A 24,080-nucleotide genomic window follows, 5' to 3' on the forward strand; every position below is an offset into this window, starting at 1 on the left:
TTTTAGATTTCTTGTTAGAAGTTGTTAAAGCACGTCCAAACACCTTTATGCATTTATCTATTGTAATTAATGATAAAGTCGAACTCAAGTGATTTTCAATTATAATGAAAAAATAAAAATTCCAAACCAGTTGAAAATAAAGCAAAAATCATCAAGTATTAAATTAAGCTACATAAAGAGTTATCAAAACGATAGTTCAAGACATGTATTCAAATGTAAAGATCATAAAAGATGTTTTAAAAACAACACTTTTAGGGGGTTCAAGCGACAACGTTAACAACTTAACATCAAAGGTAACACACGAATAGTATGGAATCTAAAAAGTAACATATAAGCTTATATATTAATGAATATTTGTTAAGATCAAGGCTGAATATCTGTACAGTGTTCAATAAAAGAGAATTAAATCAGAGAATGAAATAAAACTAATTTAATTCGATGAATAATTAATCAAGTCTCCAAACCCGCAAAACCACCGGCTTTCATCATTTGCTTGAACTCTTTAAAGTTAACCATTCCATCACCATCTTCATCGACCTTCTTGATCATCAGCCTACACTCCTCAACGGTTCGACCTTGCCTTAACCCGAGAGAACCCAATACAGTTCTAAGCTCTTCCACAGTGATGAACCCGTCTCTATTTTGATCAAACACATTAAACGCCTCTCTCATATCCTCTTCCTCATCCCTCTCCCCTAATATCGTCTGATAAAGCTCACCAAACTCTTCCATGTCAACAAACCCATCCTTATTGACATCGATTTTTTCAATCATTTGGGCAAGATCATCATCTGGTATATATATCCCAAGGTTTTCTAGAGAGTTTGCTAGTTCTTGCCTTGTGATCTTTCCATCACCATTGCGATCAAACATTTGGAAAACACGACGTAGTTCAGCTGGATCCATCTTGGATGGAAATAACAACACGTTAATTAATTTGTGTTGAACGTGTTTAACGATTTACAAGAGCAATTATTAACGACCAAAGGGGAAAGAGAGGGATTAACAAAGATAAGTATGGTTTACCAAGAACATAATTATGATATAAAAAGTTACGGGGTAAGAAAAAAAGAGAAGAAAAATATGCCAAAATGGTTACAAAGGTAGACTAGAGGGTTTATTGAGGAGGAATTGGTAAAACTGACGGGGTTTGTGGTTGAGAGTAAAGTAAGGAGAAAATATACGAGGGACAATTTGTGGACATCCTCGAATTTCGTTAAATGTTATTAACTTATTTTGTTTGTTTGGTAAATAATATTGTAGTCAATTTGCTATTTTCAAAATTTCATACTCAACAAAAAGAATTTAGAATAAGTTACAGTTTTGGTGCCTGTGGTTTTGAAAAAATTGATGTCAATGATCCTTACAATTAAAAAATATATCACGGTTGGTGATCCTTTGTCCGGTTTCTGTTAATCCATCTTCTTTAAATATTTTAAAGTGACCATTATACATCTCCTTTGGTCTTTTAAGTTATTTTGTTATTTTATAAAGTTAAGGGGTATTTATGTTATTTACATGAGATATAGAATTGAGGGGTCATTTCTATTATTTACATAAAAAAGTATAAACTCACCGGGACGAATCTCTCTACTTAATAAAAACCTCTTTTACATGTAGAGGTGACAAAAATTGACACGACACGAAACCCGACATGAAATAAACGAGTTTGGGTCAGATATTTCAACCCGTTTAAATAAACGGGTTGACACGACACGATACGAAAATTAAATGAGCAAGGTTAGGGTTTAGAATTTCAACTCAAATATGACTCAAAAATGACCCGTTTATTTATATGCAAGTTTTTTGAATTATTTAAATAAACTAGAAATATACAAAACCAAAAGCATAAGTAAAAGAAAACCTTCGAATTAAATTGTTTTGTAATGTTGAAATTACTTAGCCGTCTAGATCAAAATTTCATTTCAGTTTTTCCATTCTCTCCCAAACTACCCAGTCTCTTTCACCACTCTCACATCCTCATGACCTTGTCATCCGCCTCCCCAACTCTCACTCTTTTAATTTTGTCATCTAAACTTGCTATGACTTCGTCTATTCTGCCTCAAAACAATTAGTTTTTCATTTCCGCCTACCAAACTCCTACTTTTTCAACATGCCCAATCTTTTAACCTCACAAGACACGACATATTTCAAGGTATAGCCCTAACCCGAAACCCAACACAAAAATAAACGGATTGACACGACATGACACGTTAATTAAATGAGTTAGGTTAGGGTCAAGCACTTTCAACCCGTTTAGTGTTTCGACACGACACGACACGATTGCCACCTCTACCTACATGCCACGTGTCCATATTTTACACCACTAACTTGCCACCAGTTCTCCAACATTTTACTCACTGATTTTCCCGCCCATTGCTAATTGCTGAAATCTCCGATCATATCCAATAAATCAACTTTTCAGTTATCAATATTTGATCTTATATAAAAAATAGGTGAAATCAAAAGCAACTATACAAAATTCAAACGCATCTAATTTGAAAATACCCTTTAAATCATATCCAAACTAGGTGTGAGCCCCGTGTATTACACGGGTTTATTAAAAAAAGTTGAATATAAAATAATAAGGATCAAGTTTTTCAATATATCTAGCCTAATAAATGAAAACTAATTTCTTTGTTTATAATTGGATTCCATAACATTTTTTTTGAAAAAGTTATTGTATAAGTGAAAATTATGATGTGTAAACATTTAATTATGGAAGAATTGATTATTGTCTAATTTGTAGTTGTACGTTTTTTTTTGGTATGGTTATTGAAATTTAATTTAATGATTGTACATAACATAAATAAACTCGCATAAAATATGAAATTTACTTTTAAATTTAAGAAAATTGAAAGCACAAGAACATGCCAAGTGGAAAAAGAAAAAATCAAAAAATCCTACAAAATGTCATGTGTCAAACTAAATGAGAACATGATATTTGGCAAAAACATTTTCATTTATTAGGATAGATCATTGATGTATTCGAGATCACAGTATCCTATAAATCCGCATTTTAGTATTCAATGCCAATATTTATGATGCAAACTCCACCGTTTTTACTTGTCCGATTCTGTGACCTTCTTCTCCATGATCCATATCCATCTCAGATCAATGTAGACACCATCGAGTTATAGGGCTTTTATTTGACGAAAAGTTGTTCTGGAACACCAAATGTATGTATTTTATTTGACAGTATAAGGATTTTTTTTTCTTGAACAATCGATTAAGAATAAATTACTTAAAAAGGTTTTTGATTATTTTTAATTTCAATTTTCTCTAACTCGATTGACGATCTTAGAAGACAATCCTATTCCGGTAACCTCTCATCTCTCTGTCTCAGTCTCAGTCGATTGTTGCTAAGCACTTTAATCTTTTTTTATGTTTTGTTGTTAATCATCGAATTCACATATCATTGTGTGTGTCCGTGTGTGTAAAACATAATTTATGATTTGTGAATGTCTAAAGCTAATACAGTCGGTCATATTCTTGATGTATACATTTAAATTCATTTGTTTGTTTTGAAATTGGAATACTTTTTGTTTATAAATGACAATAGGTAACTGATAATAAGGAGCTGAGAGATAACATTGTAAGAATGCATACGAGGTGGTCGACGGAATGCCTTAGTGAAATTTTATTACAAGACTTGAACAATTGTATGTTCCATTCAACCTTTTATGAAAAATTATTTCACAATTCATCTCATGAATCCAATTTTAAAACATACTTTTGGTCTTTATTTGGCTCTTAAGATGTTCGGAAACAATCCATGAAGTAAGCGTGGTAAATGATAAACATTGATATTTTCTTTTCTTTAATGATTAGACTCAAATTTGAAGGTACCTGATGGAGTTTTTGATTGACTATAATCATCTTTAATTATAGATGACTTGAAGATGGAATCAGAAATCTTTTGTGTTACAGATAATATATATTTTATCTCTTATCATATCTTACAACATATTATTTCTAATTTTATTTTCCATTATATTGTTAGAAGATTTTTTGACGTGCGGAAAGGGGCGAAGTGAGTATATTGTCAAACAACAAAAGATTAAAGGATAGTGTTCAAAAGTCGATGAAACTAGAACTTCTGATAATCTTGTCCAATGCCCCAAGGATAAAATGAATTATATATAGAAGACATGAATCTAACAACAAGTTAACTTCAGCCCTACGTTCCACAACTCTGACTTCTCTTTGATTAGGGGATGATAATATGACTATTTAGCCCTTATGACATGAAAAATGTTTAGCATGTAAATAATACCCAATTTGATTTGTTGTAGAGTCAAGGTTATATTCTTCTAAGAGAAGAGAAATGTCTTGCTAGAAATATGTTTTTGCAAAATTAAAACCCTAAAATTAATTTTTGATAAATGGATCAAATACCTCTGATGTTCGAAATAGTAGTTTAGCGGTTTTAAGGTGAACTATCAAGTTGATCACATACAATATCTATAAATCCCTAATTACAACCATAATTCATTTTTTATTCAAATTTGAAGCTATACATTTTAATTATTTTTTTGCAGCCCATGTATGTTACATCCACTTCTTCCTGCAATTAGTTTAGACTTTTAAGTTTATTTTTGCCCGAATTGATAGCTTTGAATCACATGTACTTCCTCATCTATTCATTTTTTGAGTCTGAGTATGTGTAATTTACTTCATACTCTATATTTACCGTGATGTCCTTGGTAAATAATTAAAATTGCGTACCTGTTTTTTTTATACCTATAAAGTTGGTCTGCTGCAAAAAAGTATTTTGTGATTTTTATTTTTTAAAGATTCATGTTTTTCTTCATATAATTTGCTTATATGTATTTGTATCGGGCAAATGTTTTGTTGTCCAAGAACTTTTTTAAGATTACATAAAAAGAAATAATTGTGAAACCTACAAAAGAAAATCCAAATCATATATATTCTACTATTTTACTTATTTATTTTTTAATTTTAACTTTTTTTTTTTTTCATTTTTAACTATTGTACTTCGATTCTTCTCAGGTGTCGGCTTTACATTCTCTTTGATATATTATGTTGGTAAGGGGTAAAATTGTCAAGATTGCCATCAACACTCTAAAGGGATAAGCAACAAAGCCCTTTATTGTTCTTCTAACTTTTTTTTTTCTCTTCCTCTTTTAATTAGGACCAATTTTCCTTTCTTTTGAGATTGATATTGAAGAATAGAAACACCCGAATCCTTTATTCTCAATGCTTCAGTGCTTTCCAACTGCAATCAAAATGCATATACATTCTTCCATCGCAATGCCTAAACATTAAAAGGCATGTACTAATTTCTCCAATTGTTACAATGTTTGTTTATATTTAATAGTTTCTTAACATATTTGATTGAGTTGACGTTTTATGTAACTGGTTAAGGTTACACATGAAGACACACCATACACATCAACAACAAGTTTTGAGGACATGCATATTCTCAAGGCTTCTTTTGCATCATCAACATCATACTCCCTTCAAATTATTGAGATTTTAGATTAGCTCTCTGACTTTCTTTCCAGCCATTCTATCTTAAACATGGCCAATGATTTGTTTCATATTTCATTTGGATGAAGATTAGAGATAATAGTTGAACATAATCATACATCACATGATTTTATTTTTCTTTCTTTAACTGTTGGCTTTTAGGATGAAGCACGAGCCGATCGAAGCAAAGATGGTACTCCCTACGTACCTATGTTTGAAGGGCAAGCTAGAATGAGGTATTAAAGAAGATAAGTTCTTGGATTTAAAGGTTAGTCCTACTTAATGGACATTTTTAAACTCCCAGTGTTTAATTTGATTTTAATGCTGAAAATAAACATTTTTGTACAAAAGATTGGAGGGAAGCACAAGTTATTTATAATTTTTACCTAATTTGTTGTTTCTATGCTTTGATTTCATGTTTATGAAGAATGACTAGATTTTGATCCAAGTTTAATGGGTGCCAATGGGTAACAGAATGCGATTTACGTGTATTGTTTTAATCAGTTGAATTGTTTGTTTTATTAATATATTGGGTAAGAAGTTTGCAGGAAAGCTTAGTCATAATATTCGAACACATTTGATTGACTTATTTTTATTCTCCCATGTAGACATTTATCTTTCAATAATCGAGTTTATATATTTGTTTAGATGCCCATGCAAGTCCAACGTGACAACTTTTTTTTGTTTTGTTTTAGATTGTATATGTGTATTGCCGTCACAAGGGTGTTTTGAACTATTTGGTTTGTCAATCTCATTGAAAGGTTCATCTAAAAAATTGCGGAACTCGAGAGTGTCACTACGAATGTGGGACTTTGTTTCTAAGATTATATAATTGCTATATAAATGTCTTTCATTTTTGTTTAAATATTGAATGCTTTTTTTTTTCATGGAAGGATAGCTTTATCACCACAAATTTTGAAATTATGAAACTTCTTTTTTTTTTTTTTTTTTTTTTTTTTTTTTTAATAAAAATAAAAAAAAATATTTGATTTTTTTATGTAGACGATTACTTTTGGAAGTTCCTAATTTTGCTTTTCATATTCAAATAACTAATTGCAAAATTTTAATTATTGACTTTGTTTTTATATTATGTAAATTTAATTATTATTCCTGTGCAACACACGGGTTAAAACCTAGGGGGTGTTTGTTTTATCTTTTAAAACCATCTTTTAGTTTTTTGAAGAAGATAAAAGTTAAAAGATGTTTGGTAAATACATAAAGATCTTGTAAAAGCCACTTTTTCATATAAGGAAAATCAACTTTTTGAAAAAGTCAAGTAATCGTGACTTTTTGCAACTTTTCCAAAAAAAACTTTTCATCTCAAAAAGCTAAGCCAAACACCCACCTAGTCTAGAATAAAAATTAACGTGGTTCCCTAATCAATGTTCAACCAGATCGATAAAAGTATAGTTATGAAAATCAGACCGCAACGATCGGTTCGATCGATTGAAGCGGAAACCATTCTTATTTCCAGTTTTTTATCCAACAAAATTTGTTTGTTTGCAATTAGTGGAACCCGATCGGTTTATCAAAAAAATTGGTTCAACCGAACGGGTTGGACCTTTAAAAACAACAATATTTATAAATATATGTCTACAAAAGTGAATTTAGAATAAAAAATGCTCCAAGTAATCAACTTTTAAATTATTAGTTAAGTCACAGTTAGCCCTTAAAATTAATGAAAATTTTTAAACATACCCTTTTTTTTCCTCTTTTTTGTTCAACAAAAGATAGGTCCTTTATTTTTTTAGGTCTTACTTTTTTCAGATATATAATTTGTAGTAAATATTGAAAAATTAGATGGGTCAAAGATATAGTAGACTCACCAATAACGATCACCTACCCCCCTCTTCATAACCGACGTCGGGTCCATCTCCCTCCTTTGCCCCCAACAACTTTAAAGCCACCCATTGCTGATGTCGACAACTTCAAAGTCACCTACAACGACAACTTGACGTACATCCGACTACACCACACCATGATGCACCCCCGCCGCCTCACCTCCTCCCATGCACCTATAATCATGTAATCAGGGTCGTGCCCGACATTTTGGAGGCCTTGTGCAATTTAACAAAAAATAGACCCTAAACTTGAAAGATCTAAAATTTTAAGGAAACAATTTGCAAAATATATAAATTAAGATTTTCATATAAAATAATATAATTTTTTTTTTGTTTCTACTTGAAACAAGTCCTAATATCTCTGGAAACAAATTTTTCAATAATTCATTCATAAATAACTTTATCCAAAATGTTGCTTTCAATCGTGACGATCATTTTATAGATTTCCTTCTTGGTTCTAGATTCAGAAACTCAAGTAGTAAAGTATAACACCTCTGTGCTTTAAAAGAATTGAAAAAGGCAGATTACATCATGTCATTATTACATTCTCATAAATCAGAAAGTAAAAATCAAATTACAAAGAAAAAAAAAGATGCAACGTCCTAAAGATACTACTAGATAAAATTTTTGTTTTTAAATCAACCAAAACATTCATTCATTGCTTTTAAGGATAATGATAGTATCAAAAGCGTTTCCAATAACATCAAAGTAATGATAAAATCGTAAGTATGAAATCTCCTGTAGATGCGATGCAATCATGCCAGACTCTTCCCCTTGGAATCAGAAGAAGTACCTGAAATGTTTAAACCACAAAACCATAAGCACAAAGCTTAGTGCACTAGTATAAAATTGGGCTTTATCCACGTAAAATACCACACACCATACATATCATAACATATCTATTTCAACCCTGTAAAGATGTTATGGGCCAAATCATAGTCTTACTCCCTTCCATGGGCCATATCATTATCTTTACTTGTACAAGTACTTGGGGAAGATCCTAGTCTTCCATAAAATCGCCATGGGCCAAACCCTGGTCTTACATGAAAATGTCAGGGTGCCCCCTGGTCTTTCATACAAATGTTAGGGGCCAAACCCTGGTCTTTCATGCAAGTATCACAAAGACAACTAGCATCCTATGTAGCATAGTGAGAAAAGTCATCTCGTAATGCAGTCAACAGCTAACCAGCTCACACAGTCAAGAAATGGGTATTACACACCACTTACTGAATCACATAAGGTAAACCCTTATTCTACCTTTTGAAACTAACAATTTTACCAAAAGTCAAACTTGGTCAAAAGTCAACGGTCAAAGTCAATGTCAGTTAACCTCTACGTCGTGGTCATCCTTTGGCCATGTCGTGGAACCTTCTCGACAAACAGTTACAGTCAGGCTAGCCACAACGTTGTGAGAACTTGGTAGAAACAAATTAATAGATTAAGCTCTCATCTAGTTAATCCAAGAGCCCCAAAGCTTAAAACTGATTCCCCTTAAGGTCTAGATAGATAAAATTTCCAAATTTATCCATTAAGACAACCCAATAAGTTAATATCTCTAATCCTAAGCTCTTAATGGTTGCACCAATTGCATGGAACCTTAGGTCATGCAAGACCACTTTCCAACCGACACCATGGTCTAGAAGTAAGATAATGCACTCAAGTGCTCTGGAGTTCACCAAACTCCAAAGATAAGAAGATTGAGACTAAAAAGCTCATAAAATGACCTAACACGAGATCTAAAGATACAATTAACAAGGTTGAGACTTTATACCTCCACAAGGTCAGAAATGAGATGGAGATGCTAGATCCAAGCCAAAGTCATGCTAAAAAACCACAAGATGGACTCCTTCTTCTTCCAAGCTTTAAAAAAATGGCTTCACACTCTTAAAACTCACACAAAGAGGCTAGGGTTTGGGTGGAGGTCGTTCTCAGAGGGTGTAGGCTTCCAAATGAGGCAACCCTAGAAGCCAATGTCTTTAAATAGGGAACTAATCCCATAATCTAAGGTTTTGAACATGTCGTGGCCAAGATCTTGCCATGTCGTGGAGGTTTACGAATGCGTGTTTTCCAGAATCGGGCTGCCACCTCGTAGTCATTCCATCACCACTTCGTGGCCTAGATAAAATCCCAAAAATTAATAAATGAAATTAAATCCAATAGTACCATACCAGGAAATGGGTGTTACATCAGAAATTTGAAGTTATATTACATTCTCAGAAAAGAAATACTCTGATTTGCTTTTGATAAAAAAAATTATGATAAAAAATTCTTATATTACATTCTCAGAAAAGAAATACTTTGATTTGCTTCTCATAAAAAAGTTCTCATAAAATATTATGAATATACCTTCATATATTCGGCACCTCAAGAGGATTGCTTTCTTCTAAAATTTTGATTAGATATGATTTTCGGAACCTCAAATCTTCTAAATTTGAGAATTCGAGAAAGAATGAAAGAAAAAAACTTATTTACTTCTTATAAATAAATTACGAGGAATAAGAATACCTTCTACCTTTTGAATTATGGTTTACTGATTTTTGAAGTAAACGTCAACTTGCTTGTGAAGTTATGATTTTTGATTTTTGAAGTAACAAGGCTTCCCAATTTGTTTTTCATTAACTGATTTTTGAGGACCGGTGAAGATGGGGGTAAGAAAAAAGAAGTAAGAACTCAAAGCTTATGAAGAAGAAAGTAAGGAGACCATTGCTGCGATGGAGCCTAGACGATTCACTAACCATCAGTAGTCAATGAGAATGTAGGAACCAAAGCGATGTTTTCTTCTCCTGAAGAAATTATGATCCCTGCTTTCCGTCGTTTCTAATTCCCGTTCATCATCTTGCGTCGTTCGTCATTACTCTCACCTGATGGCTCATACATTCCTAACCTAATATGATTTGGGCCAAAAAAATAATTCACAATAAAAAAATTGTGCCCATGATCTTAGTGGCCCTTTTCAAAGACACACTTTGAACTCCCTTTGGGCCGACCCTGCATATAATATCTCCGATCATCATCCCTATACAAATCTTGGATTTAGTCCGGTGAAACCCTAAGAATACATTGATGAAGATGGTATAAATGATCCGGTGAAACTGTAAGCATATATGAGTTTGAACATTTAAAACCAAGTTACAAATGACGGAGATCGATGGAGTAAATGGTGGTGGTGGTGGTAGCACACCGGAGACAAATAGGGTGAGAGGGAGGTCACTACAAGAAAAGAGGGTTTTAACGACGAAAAAAATTGCCGCTATTGATCATCAAATTCGCTGCTAATACCTTTAACGATGATTACTTAAAGAACACCGCTAATGCATATCTTGCCGGTATTGCTCAAAATCGCCAGTATTGCCTCTTTTCACCGGTATTAGTGTCGCCGTTATTGTTTTTTTAATCGGTCCTTTTCGGATGTCGAAAAACAGATACGTGATAACGTTAAACGTAGACAAACTAATACCTAAAATGTAGAAAAACGATTACATAACAACATCCACTTACGTACCAAAAGTGTTATAATACCATACATATCTTCCCTAATAAATAAAGAACTTTTTGACACATTTCACACTCTCATTGATTTTGTCACATGTCATTTTATGGTTATTTTCAATTAATTTTTTTTCCACATGGAATTTTGTGTTTTCTTTTTCATTTTATTAATTTCCACATAATATTTAAATGTAATAATTACAATAAATGTAATAATAAATGCATATCAATTTCATTAATTTACTTTCTTATAATTTCAAATTTTCTAAATTAAAATTTCATTAGTTTCCTTTGTTTATTTATCTAAATTATTTGTTTAATTAAAAAAACAAGCAATTTAATTTTAATAATTCAATATTTTTCTATTTTTTCTTATAAATTCAAACTTCTCAAATGTTTAGAATTTCATATTTTTTCTTTAAAATGAAATCATATAATACATGAGTTTTACACCTAGTACCATAATAAATAACAAAAGTCTTATAAATTTATGTCATACTACAATGTCTAACAAAAGATAAAACTAATCCAACGTGACATCGTCTTCATTCCCTCGATATCATCTAGTGCTTTATTGGCCACAAGCCATGTTAGAAGCTCCGCACTACACGTCGGATTGTTAAGCATCGATCGAAGATTCTGCAACTATATAATAAATAAAAAGAAATAATTGTGTATTTGTATCGGGCAAATGTTTTGTTGTCCAAGAACTTTTTTAAGATTACATAAAAAGAAATAATTGTGAAACCTACAAAAGAAAATCCAAATCATATATATTCTACTATTTTACTTATTTATTTTTTAATTTTAACTTTTTTTTTTTTCATTTTTAACTATTGTACTTCGATTCTTCTCAGGTGTCGACTTTACATTCTCTTTGATATATTATGTTGGTAAGGGGTAAAATTGTCAAGATTGCCATCAACACTCTAAAGGGATAAGCAACAAAGCCCTTTATTGTTCTTCTAACTTTTTTTTTTCTCTTCCTCTTTTAATTAGGACCAATTTTCCTTTCTTTTGAGATTGATATTGAAGAATAGAAACACCCGAATCCTTTATTCTCAATGCTTCAGTGCTTTCCAACTGCAATCAAAATGCATATACATTCTTCCATCGCAATGCCTAAACATTAAAAGGCATGTACTAATTTCTCCAATTGTTACAATGTTTGTTTATATTTAATAGTTTCTTAACATATTTGATTGAGTTGACGTTTTATGTAACTGGTTAAGGTTACACATGAAGACACACCATACACATCAACAACAAGTTTTGAGGACATGCATATTCTCAAGGCTTCTTTTGCATCATCAACATCATACTCCCTTCAAATTATTGAGATTTTAGATTAGCTCTCTGACTTTCTTTCCAGCCATTCTATCTTAAACATGGCCAATGATTTGTTTCATATTTCATTTGGATGAAGATTAGAGATAATAGTTGAACATAATCATACATCACATGATTTTATTTTTCTTTCTTTAACTGTTGGCTTTTAGGATGAAGCACGAGCCGATCGAAGCAAAGATGGTACTCCCTACGTACCTATGTTTGAAGGGCAAGCTAGAATGAGGTATTAAAGAAGATAAGTTCTTGGATTTAAAGGTTAGTCCTACTTAATGGACATTTTTAAACTCCCAGTGTTTAATTTGATTTTAATGCTGAAAATAAACATTTTTGTACAAAAGATTGGAGGGAAGCACAAGTTATTTATAATTTTTACCTAATTTGTTGTTTCTATGCTTTGATTTCATGTTTATGAAGAATGACTAGATTTTGATCCAAGTTTAATGGGTGCCAATGGGTAACAGAATGCGATTTACGTGTATTGTTTTAATCAGTTGAATTGTTTGTTTTATTAATATATTGGGTAAGAAGTTTGCAGGAAAGCTTAGTCATAATATTCGAACACATTTGATTGACTTATTTTTATTCTCCCATGTAGACATTTATCTTTCAATAATCGAGTTTATATATTTGTTTAGATGCCCATGCAAGTCCAACGTGACAACTTTTTTTTGTTTTGTTTTAGATTGTATATGTGTATTGCCGTCACAAGGGTGTTTTGAACTATTTGGTTTGTCAATCTCATTGAAAGGTTCATCTAAAAAAATGCGGAACTCGAGAGTGTCACTACGAATGTGGGACTTTGTTTCTAAGATTATATAATTGCTATATAAATGTCTTTCATTTTTGTTTAAATATTGAATGCTTTTTTTTTTCATGGAAGGATAGCTTTATCACCACAAATTTTGAAATTATGAAACTTCTTTTTTTTTTTTTTTTTTTTTTTTTTTAATAAAAATAAAAAAAAATATTTGATTTTTTTATGTAGACGATTACTTTTGGAAGTTCCTAATTTTGCTTTTCATATTCAAATAACTAATTGCAAAATTTTAATTATTGACTTTGTTTTTATATTATGTAAATTTAATTATTATTCCTGTGCAACACACGGGTTAAAACCTAGGGGGTGTTTGTTTTATCTTTTAAAACCATCTTTTAGCTTTTTGAAGAAGATAAAAGTTAAAAGATGTTTGGTAAATACATAAAGATCTTGTAAAAGCCACTTTTTCATATAAGGAAAATCAACTTTTTGAAAAAGTCAAGTAATCGTGACTTTTTGCAACTTTTCCAAAAAAAACTTTTCATCTCAAAAAGCTAAGCCAAACACCCACCTAGTCTAGAATAAAAATTAACGTGGTTCCCTAATCAATGTTCAACCAGATCGATAAAAGTATAGTTATGAAAATCAGACCGCAACGATCGGTTCGATCGATTGAAGCGGAAACCATTCTTATTTCCAGTTTTTTATCCAACAAAATTTGTTTGTTTGCAATTAGTGGAACCCGATCGGTTTATCAAAAAAATTGGTTCAACCGAACGGGTTGGACCTTTAAAAACAACAATATTTATAAATATATGTCTACAAAAGTGAATTTAGAATAAAAAATGCTCCAAGTAATCAACTTTTAAATTATTAGTTAAGTCACAGTTAGCCCTTAAAATTAATGAAAATTTTTAAACATACCCTTTTTTTTCCTCTTTTTTGTTCAACAAAAGATAGGTCCCTTATTTTTTTAGGTCTTACTTTTTTCAGATATATAATTTGTAGTAAATATTGAAAAATTAGATGGGTCAAAGATATAGTAGACTCACCAATAACGATCACCTACCCCCCTCTTCATAACCGACGTCGGGTCCATCTCCCTCCTTTGCCGCCAACAACTTTAAAGCCACCCATTGCTGATGTCGACAACTTCAAAGTCACCTACAACGACAACTTGACGTACATCCGACTACACCACACCATGATGCACCCCCGCCGCCTCACCTCCTCCCATGCACCTATAATCATGTAATCAGGGTCGTGCCCGACATTTTGGAGGCCTTGTGCAATTTAACAAAAAATAGACCCTAAACTTGAAAGATCTAAAATTTTAAGGAAACAATTTGCAAAATATATAAATTAAGATTTTCATATAAAATAATATAATTTTTTTTTTGTTTCTACTTGAAACAAGTCCTAATATCTCTGGAAACAAATTTTTCAATAATTCATTCATAAATAACTTTATCCAAAATGTTGCTTTCAATCGTGACGATCATTTTATAGATTTCCTTCTTGGTTCTAGATTCATAAACTCAAGTAGTAAAGTATAACACCTCTGTGCTTTAAAAGAATTGAAAAAGGCAGATTACATCATGTCATTATTACATTCTCATAAATCAGAAAGTAAAAATCAAATTACAAAGAAAAAAAAAGATGCAACGTCCTAAAGATACTACTAGATAAAATTTTTGTTTTTAAATCAACCAAAACATTCATTCATTGCTTTTAAGGATAATGATAGTATCAAAAGCGTTTCCAATAACATCAAAGTAATGATAAAATCGTAAGTATGAAATCTCCTGTAGATGCGATGCAATCATGCCAGACTCTTCCCCTTGGAATCAGAAGAAGTACCTGAAATGTTTAAACCACAAAACCATAAGCACAAAGCTTAGTGCACTAGTATAAAATTGGGCTTTATCCACGTAAAATACCACACACCATACATATCATAACATATCTATTTCAACCCTGTAAAGATGTTATGGGCCAAATCATAGTCTTACTCCCTTCCATGGGCCATATCATTATCTTTACTTGTACAAGTACTTGGGGAAGATCCTAGTCTTCCATAAAATCGCCATGGGCCAAACCCTGGTCTTACATGAAAATGTCAGGGTGCCCCCTGGTCTTTCATACAAATGTTAGGGGCCAAACCCTGGTCTTTCATGCAAGTATCACAAAGACAACTAGCATCCTATGTAGCATAGTGAGAAAAGTCATCTCGTAATGCAGTCAACAGCTAACCAGCTCACACAGTCAAGAAATGGGTATTACACACCACTTACTGAATCACATAAGGTAAACCCTTATTCTACCTTTTGAAACTAACAATTTTACCAAAAGTCAAACTTGGTCAAAAGTCAACGGTCAAAGTCAATGTCAGTTAACCTCTACGTCGTGGTCATCCTTTGGCCATGTCGTGGAACCTTCTCGACAAACAGTTACGGTCAGGCTAGCCACAACGTTGTGAGAACTTGGTAGAAACAAATTAATAGATTAAGCTCTCATCTAGTTAATCCAAGAGCCCCAAAGCTTAAAACTGATTCCCCTTAAGGTCTAGATAGATAAAATTTCCAAATTTATCCATTAAGACAACCCAATAAGTTAATATCTCTAATCCTAAGCTCTTAATGGTTGCACCAATTGCATGGAACCTTAGGTCATGCAAGACCACTTTCCAACCGACACCATGGTCTAGAAGTAAGATAATGCACTCAAGTGCTCTGGAGTTCACCAAACTCCAAAGATAAGAAGATTGAGACTAAAAAGCTCATAAAATGACCTAACACGAGATCTAAAGATACAATTAACAAGGTTGAGACTTTATACCTCCACAAGGTCAGAAATGAGATGGAGATGCTAGATCCAAGCCAAAGTCATGCTAAAAAACCACAAGATGGACTCCTTCTTCTTCCAAGCTTTAAAAAAATGGCTTCACACTCTTAAAACTCACACAAAGAGGCTAGGGTTTGGGTGGAGGTCGTTCTCAGAGGGTGTAGGCTTCCAAATGAGGCAACCCTAGAAGCCAATGTCTTTAAATAGGGAACTAATCCCATAATCTAAGGTTTTGAACATGTCGTGGCCAAGATCTTGCCATGTCGTGGAGGTTTACGAATGCGTGTTTTCCAGAATCGGGCTGCCACCTCGTAGTCATTCCATCACCACTTCGTGGCCTAGATAAAATCCCAAAAATTAATAAATGAAATTAAATCCAATAGTACCATACCAGGAAATGGGTGTTACATCAGAAATTTGAAGTTATATTACATTCTCAGAAAAGAAATACTCTGATTTGCTTTTGATAAAAAAATTATGATAAAAAATTCTTATATTACATTCTCAGAAAAGAAATACTTTGATTTGCTTCTCATAAAAAAGTTCTCATAAAATATTATGAATATACCTTCATATATTCGGCACCTCAAGAGGATTGCTTTCTTCTAAAATTTTGATTAGATATGATTTTCGGAACCTCAAATCTTCTAAATTTGAGAATTCGAGAAAGAATGAAAGAAAAAAACTTATTTACTTCTTATAAATAAATTACGAGGAATAAGAATACCTTCTACCTTTTGAATTATGGTTTACTGATTTTTGAAGTAAACGTCAACTTGCTTGTGAAGTTATGATTTTTGATTTTTGAAGTAACAAGGCTTCCCAATTTGTTTTTCATTAACTGATTTTTGAGGACCGGTGAAGATGGGGGTAAGAAAAAAGAAGTAAGAACTCAAAGCTTATGAAGAAGAAAGTAAGGAGACCATTGCTGCGATGGAGCCTAGACGATTCACTAACCATCAGTAGTCAATGAGAATGTAGGAACCAAAGCGATGTTTTCTTCTCCTGAAGAAATTATGATCCCTGCTTTCCGTCGTTTCTAATTCCCGTTCATCATCTTGCGTCGTTCGTCATTACTCTCACCTGATGGCTCATACATTCCTAACCTAATATGATTTGGGCCAAAAAAATAATTCACAATAAAAAAATTGTGCCCATGATCTTAGTGGCCCTTTTCAAAGACACACTTTGAACTCCCTTTGGGCCGACCCTGCATATAATATCTCCGATCATCATCCCTATACAAATCTTGGATTTAGTCCGGTGAAACCCTAAGAATACATTGATGAAGATGGTATAAATGATCCGGTGAAACTGTAAGCATATATGAGTTTGAACATTTAAAACCAAGTTACAAATGACGGAGATCGATGGAGTAAATGGTGGTGGTGGTGGTAGCACACCGGAGACAAATAGGGTGAGAGGGAGGTCACTACAAGAAAAGAGGGTTTTAACGACGAAAAAAATTGCCGCTATTGATCATCAAATTCGCTGCTAATACCTTTAACGATGATTACTTAAAGAACACCGCTAATGCATATCTTGCCGGTATTGCTCAAAATCGCCAGTATTGCCTCTTTTCACCGGTATTAGTGTCGCCGTTATTGTTTTTTTAATCGGTCCTTTTCGGATGTCGAAAAACAGATACGTGATAACGTTAAACATAGACAAACTAATACCTAAAATGTAGAAAAACGATTACATAACAACATCCACTTACGTACCAAAAGTGTTATAATACCATACATATCCTCCCTAATAAATAAAGAACTTTTTGACACATTTCACACTCTCATTGATTTTGTCACATGTCATTTTATGGTTATTTTCAATTAATTTTTTTTCCACATGGAATTTTGTGTTTTCTTTTTCATTTTATTAATTTCCACATAATATTTAAATGTAATAATTACAATAAATGTAATAATAAATGCATATCAATTTCATTAATTTACTTTCTTATAATTTCAAATTTTCTAAATTAAAATTTCATTAGTTTCCTTTGTTTATTTATCTAAATTATTTGTTTAATTAAAAAAACAAGCAATTTAATTTTAATAATTCAATATTTTTCTATTTTTTCTTATAAATTCAAACTTCTCAAATGTTTAGAATTTCATATTTTTTCTTTAAAATGAAATCATATAATACATGAGTTTTACACCTAGTACCATAATAAATAACAAAAGTCTTATAAATTTATGTCATACTACAATGTCTAACAAAAGATACAACTAATCCAACGTGACATCATCTTCATTCCCTCGATATCATCTAGTGCTTTATTGGCCACAAGCCATGTTAGAAGCTCCGCACTACACGTCGGATTGTTAAGCATCGATCGAAGATTCTGCAACTATATAATAAATAACAACATTTAAACTTATAAGTTGAACTATCAATATCAACCAAACTAACAATTACCAAAATATAAGCAAATTACCAATTACCAGTTTATCTACATCTCAACAAACAATCAAATTAACAAACCAACGAACCAACATAAACATTCTAAATTAAACCAACAATCAAACTAACAATTACCAATTTATCTACATATCAAATTAACTATCAAATTGCCAATTACCAAACTATCAAATTATCATTTACATATATACATATACCAAATATACAAATACACATACACATATACCAATCACACAAACACATACTATAACTCTTGATGAGAATTACCTCAAGGTCTCTTTTTATATATATATATATATATATATATATATATATATATAGAGAGAGAGAGAGAGAGAGAGAGAGAGATAGGTTCAAATGTTTCTAGCAACTATTGTGTGCATGAATGTACTAATAGGAATTTAGGAATAATTAAATAATTAAAAAATGTAATAAGGGTAATTATGTAACTTTAACATGATAATTAAAATAAAATCCCTTAATTCATGGAAATTACCATAAAAATTTGTTTGACCAATTATTTAACCCTAGCCTCTAATATATACGTATTCTATTTCTGCCTCCTCTCATTTTTTTTATTGACGTTGTCGTCGATGTGAATTGGGGGAAAAGGACTTCGATCCTCGTCTGATCGAGAAGGAGAAGATGAACGAAGGCAACAAGGTTGCTCAGGCATCTCTACGCTTCTTCTTCCTCGGAAGGGATATGCGAAATCTGTTCCTCTGCTACTCCAGCCGTGAGGTGCAAATCGGAGGAGATTAGCGACTTTAGGTTAGTGTTTTGTTTATTGAGTTCGACTGGAAGAAAAGAAAACGAAAAAGAACTCGATCAAAATAAGGGAAAAACAAACGAAATGCAATAATAGGGGTGGATCGATGGTGGATACCCACTGCGAACATGGAGTAGGAAAGTGGTGGTTTGGTGGGAGGAACTGACGGCAGTAGCAGCTCACATGGGGCATTTTTGTTGCGCGGTCGAATGGGAGAAAGGAAGGTTATCCCGGGTTCTTGATTGATTGAAGAGGGAAGACATCTGAGCCAAAGTAGAAAGAACGAAGGCAACATGACAGTCATCGACCATGGCGGTTGTTTGGGTGGCTCCTCTTCCACATAAAATATGAACGGGATCAACAACATATAACCTTCTTCCTTCATTTTTTTGTGATTCTTGACAAAATCAATATACCTAAGTGGTTGTTTGGGCTTTGGTGTTTGACAGGGGTAAATGGAGCAACCTATCTCCTGTGAACCATCTTAAGTTTCTTTCTCGTTGTTGGCGGTGGGAAAACGAAGGGTCAAAAATAGCATCGACCGGCGACAGTGGAGGAGGTGTTCAAGGTAGCCAATAGGTAAGTGGAATGGGGGTTGCTCCGGCAGCCTCCCTGTTGCTTCTATTTACTTTTTTTTTTACTAAAATCAATGGAGTTTTGGTGGGTTTTGGGTTTGATTTTTGACAAAAAATGAACAAGGGAAAACGAAATGTGATGAGGCTGCTTTTTCTTGACAGGAAAATGAAAGAATGGTTTTTATGATCAAATGCAGATTTTTGTAGATCAATTTGGTGATGAGTAGGGTTTTTGTAAATTTTTTACTTTTTCCGAAATTCGAGACACCATTCTTTAATGGCAGCGAACTTGTAGCTGGAAGTATTGATGATTCAATATATGCTTATGATGTTTATGATTCAATCTTATTAACCATCGGTGGTTAGAAGTCTGATATGCATCTTGTTTGATAGGCTCTCTTCCTGAGACCTTTTTTACCTTTTTATAATATTTTTGTTTGTTTCATTATACTGTAAGCTGCTATTAAGTTCAAATTCTTTAAGAATATTCAAAACCATTCTGCAAGAATGGTTTATTCTGTAAGAATATTATTGTTGTATTCTAATAGAATTTTAGTTAATTAGTTATATGTTTAATGTGCAGTTTTTACAAGTGTATCACTACAAAATATTTGACAACGAATTTGTGATAGAAATGGCTTGAAGACCTGATGAAAGACTCCTTGTATAAAATCATTCTCATGCAATACAATTATGACAGAATGCCAATCTCACAAAATGTCAACCTCATAGAATGCTAGCATATTTTGGAGTGGCTTAGAGGTTAAACATACACAAGACATCTAGAAACGAAACAAGAAAGTGAATGAGGATTCCTTCAAGAATGTATTTTTTTTGCAAGAGATTTCAAGAATGAATATAGTTTATGTTCATAGTTGTATTCTTTAAGAATGGATGTAATTACTTATTCTAAACTATTAAAATTCGTCTTATATAAAAGTTCTATTCATTAAAAATTATTGGTCCTGATAATATGTGTTTATAATATTATGTTCATAGTTGTATACAATTCTGACAGAATTACAGAATATCATTCTAATAAAATAACATTCTGATAGAATAAAATCGGTTTATGTTTACAAATTACGTTTGAAATTGAATTAATTTGAAAAAAAATCAGAATTTTTAAATCAAAATCATTAATTATCCCATAAATCTCGATTTTTCCTTTTTTAATTTTGTCTCAATTGACTAAAATGCCCTTATACTGAAATTTGTGTGATTATATGATACATGTTACCCTATCGTACTATCATAGACCATTAGATCATGACCTTTGATTCTATTCCATCCGATGGTCCAGATCTGTGCATTCCGACACACAATAGTTACTAGAAACAAAATAACCTAACCCTATATAATTCAACAACAAACAAGCCACGAAAAGCTTTTTACTAGAAATTTATAATACTCTTTTAATTAGTTTAATTCATTCTTTCGAATTGTATCAAATAGGTTTGAGACAAAAGTAACTTCTTCTAATCTACTTATTGTTTCTAGCAATGTTTATCATAATTTTCACAAACAACATGAACAAAACATGTAGAGAATTAGGAACATAAGCCAAATACACACACAAATACACAAACATATAAAAGATCAAATACACACAAAAATACATCCAAATATACTAAATACACACACATATACAAGATCAAATACACACATATATACCAAATACATACACATATACAAGATCAAATACACCCATATATACCAAATACACACATAAAAATACACACACATATTAAATACACACATATACAACAAATTCAAAAAATGCGCATGTGGTCGCCGGTGGTGTTGTGGTGGTGGTAGTCACCAATGGTGCAACAGTGACAATGGTGGTGTAACTTAAAACAACAAAAACCAATAAATACCAACAAATAGGTATGAAATTATGGTCAGAAGATAAATAGAAAGATAAAGAGAAAGAGAAAGAAAGAGAAGGGAAGAGGGAACATATCGTTGCTGGAAAAACGAAAGGCGTCGTCGATAAATGCTTCACCGCCCATAGATTATGGTCGACAGTGGTGTATGTGTGGTCAAAGCTTCAATCGAGGGTGGCTAGAGCTTCATTAGTGGGTTTGGAATTCGAAATCATCGGAGGATGAGTTCTATCGAGGTTTTGCTGTAATCTGGAAATGAATGCAAGAATGTACCGATGTAGATGGAGAAAGTTAGCGGCAACATAGGGATTTACTAGCGACAAATCAGGTTAATCGAAGGGAATTCTTTCGCGGTTCATATTTTTGGGCATTAGCGGTGACAAAATCGCCGCTATTTGTGTCACTGGTAATGATATCTAAGATGGAAGGGATCATCAGTTGTTCGATTGGGTGATATGATCAACGTATGGGGTTACTTCTTGGAGCACGATGCAGATCGTTGTGTATCACCTTTAGAGGACGCCACCATCAACGGTGACATATAAAATTGTCGCCGCTAATGGTGGTGTCACTAGGTCCCGATTAATCCTTAGGCACTACCCGACCGATTAGAGGGCGCCTAACGATTAATCCCTGTCTAGAAAATGAGTTAATCAGTAGAAAAAGATGAAATTGTAACACTAAGTTCTATTTCAATTGAAACTATTTGAGGATTGATTAGTGTTATATTAATCATATTAACCGATTTTATTATGATATAAGTGATATTTACGAACTTTGTAATGATATTAGTCATATTTAATTTTTAAAAATCAACGAATTAGCAATTGATGGTCCTCGATTGATCCCTGCTTAGCCGATTAATCCCTTAACCCGAATCTACCGACTAACAAACGTCTAGCGTTTTTTACAACCTTTATGGAAAGAAAGTGGATGGTTGAGAAGGGGAGTCACCGACAAGTTCAAGGTTGGTGGGCTAGATAGGACCCATTTATATAATAATATTAATAATAAAAAATCTAAAAATAATAAAAGACAAAATAAGAAAGAGACAAAAAGAGGGATAGTTTGATCATCTTATCTCTTAACAGACGGAGGTTGTCTGTAATTGCAAAAAGACTAAAACTGTAACTGAACCAAGAATTTACTAGGGATAATGACTTAAAAGGATAATATATTTTTTGATTTGTACACATTTGGTCACTGAGTTTTTTTCCGTCCACATTTACCCCTTCAACTTGTTAAACTATACACATTCAACCCTTATGACCGATTACTCCAGGTTAGCTGGGAAAAATGACTTAATAGGGTAATATATTTATCATTTTGTACACATTTAGTCCTTAATATTTTTTTGTTTCAAAATAAATCATTTTTGTTTTTGTACTCATTCAGTACTTATGAATAATTTCTTCAGGTTTTTTCATGACATCTTACGTGGGACAATCATTGATGAAGTGTATGGGGCTGTTGATGTTTATGTGTAACGTCTCATTTTCACAACAAAAAATTTTCATTTTTAAATAAGGCAAAAGTCCCTAATTATAAATCCATTATTAAGAAAAAAATGTTTATTCCAAAATACATTTATCAAAAATCAGAGTAATATAAGAAACACAGAATCCTCAATACTGTTGATGAATGTGTACCAATCATGCCTTCGCCTTTCCACGATCAACGATAGAACCTGAAATCATAAATAACTGGGTAAGCACAAAGTTTAGTGAATTTTCTCCAAAATACTCGATACAACAAACGTATTATCATGCATAACGAGCCCACACTCATCGGATTGGAATACCTTGTCCTAATCAGTTGTCAGACTGGAATGCCAACATGTAATAGGTCCAATCAATTATCAGACTGGAATACCCAGGGTTTTTCGGCATGTCGCCTTAACCCAACCGCTCTTATTGAGCCTCTATGCCTACACCTTACAGTTGTCCCGCAATAGGTGTCTTGGCTTACAACATATAGCAGGACCATCTCAACCTATCCCACCACCATATGGCTATCCTACGTAAGATGTTGTGAGAAAAACCTAAAGAAATCATTCATAAGTACTAAATGAGTACAGAAACAAAAATGACTTATTTTGTAACAAAAAAATATTAAGGACTAAATGTGTACATAAATATTAAGGACTAAATGTGCACAAAGTGAGAAATATATTACCCTATTAAGTCATTTTTACCGGTTAACCTTGAATAGCCGGTCATAAGGACTAAATGTGTACGGTTTAACAAGTTGAAGGGGTAAATGTGGACGAAAATAAAAGTCAGTGATTAAATGTGTACAAATCAAAAAATACATTACCCTTTTAAGTCATTATCCCAATTTATTTATTACCAATTTTTGTGTAAAAGGATTGTAATATTTGCCTTGATAGATGGTTTATCAACCACCAAAGGGTTTCTAACCCAACGATATTCAATGTTGCCCTTTATCCTTAAAGTCAAGAGTTCAAGTCCCGCTGTGAATATAGAGGTGAAATAATTTAGGACTAGTTTACTATATTTGCCATTTCAAATGCGTCAAATATCCCTTAATTAATTCATCCTTAAAGTCAAGAGTTTAAGTCCCGCTTGAACATAAGTGAAATAATTTAGGAGTAGTTTACTATATTTGCTATTTCAAATGCGTCAA

The 24,080-nt window shown here is 32.5% G+C and overlaps 1 protein-coding gene across 1 annotated transcript; it reads right to left on the reverse strand.

The window, feature by feature from the left end:
• Window positions 1–235: 235 nt before the first annotated feature.
• Window positions 236–1,133, reverse strand: LOC145052061 (calmodulin-like protein 3). Its single transcript, XM_078999870.1, has one exon. It carries the CDS (start codon window positions 904–906, stop codon window positions 451–453), a length of 456 nt encoding a protein of 151 aa, XP_078855996.1. The 5' UTR covers window positions 907–1,133; the 3' UTR covers window positions 236–450.
• Between the last annotated feature and the right edge of the window lie 22,947 nt (window positions 1,134–24,080).

This window comes from Lactuca serriola, chromosome 5, assembly GCF_051521515.1.
Source record: "Lactuca serriola cultivar US96UC23 chromosome 5, Lser_US96UC23_V15, whole genome shotgun sequence".
In the NCBI taxonomy this organism is placed as follows: Eukaryota; Viridiplantae; Streptophyta; class Magnoliopsida; order Asterales; family Asteraceae; genus Lactuca; species Lactuca serriola.

What these genes read in the sequence shown, in the direction of transcription:
- LOC145052061 (XM_078999870.1), bottom strand. Translation starts at nt 906, where the DNA reads ATGGATCCAGCTGAACTACGTCGTGTTTTCCAAATGTTTGATCGCAAT.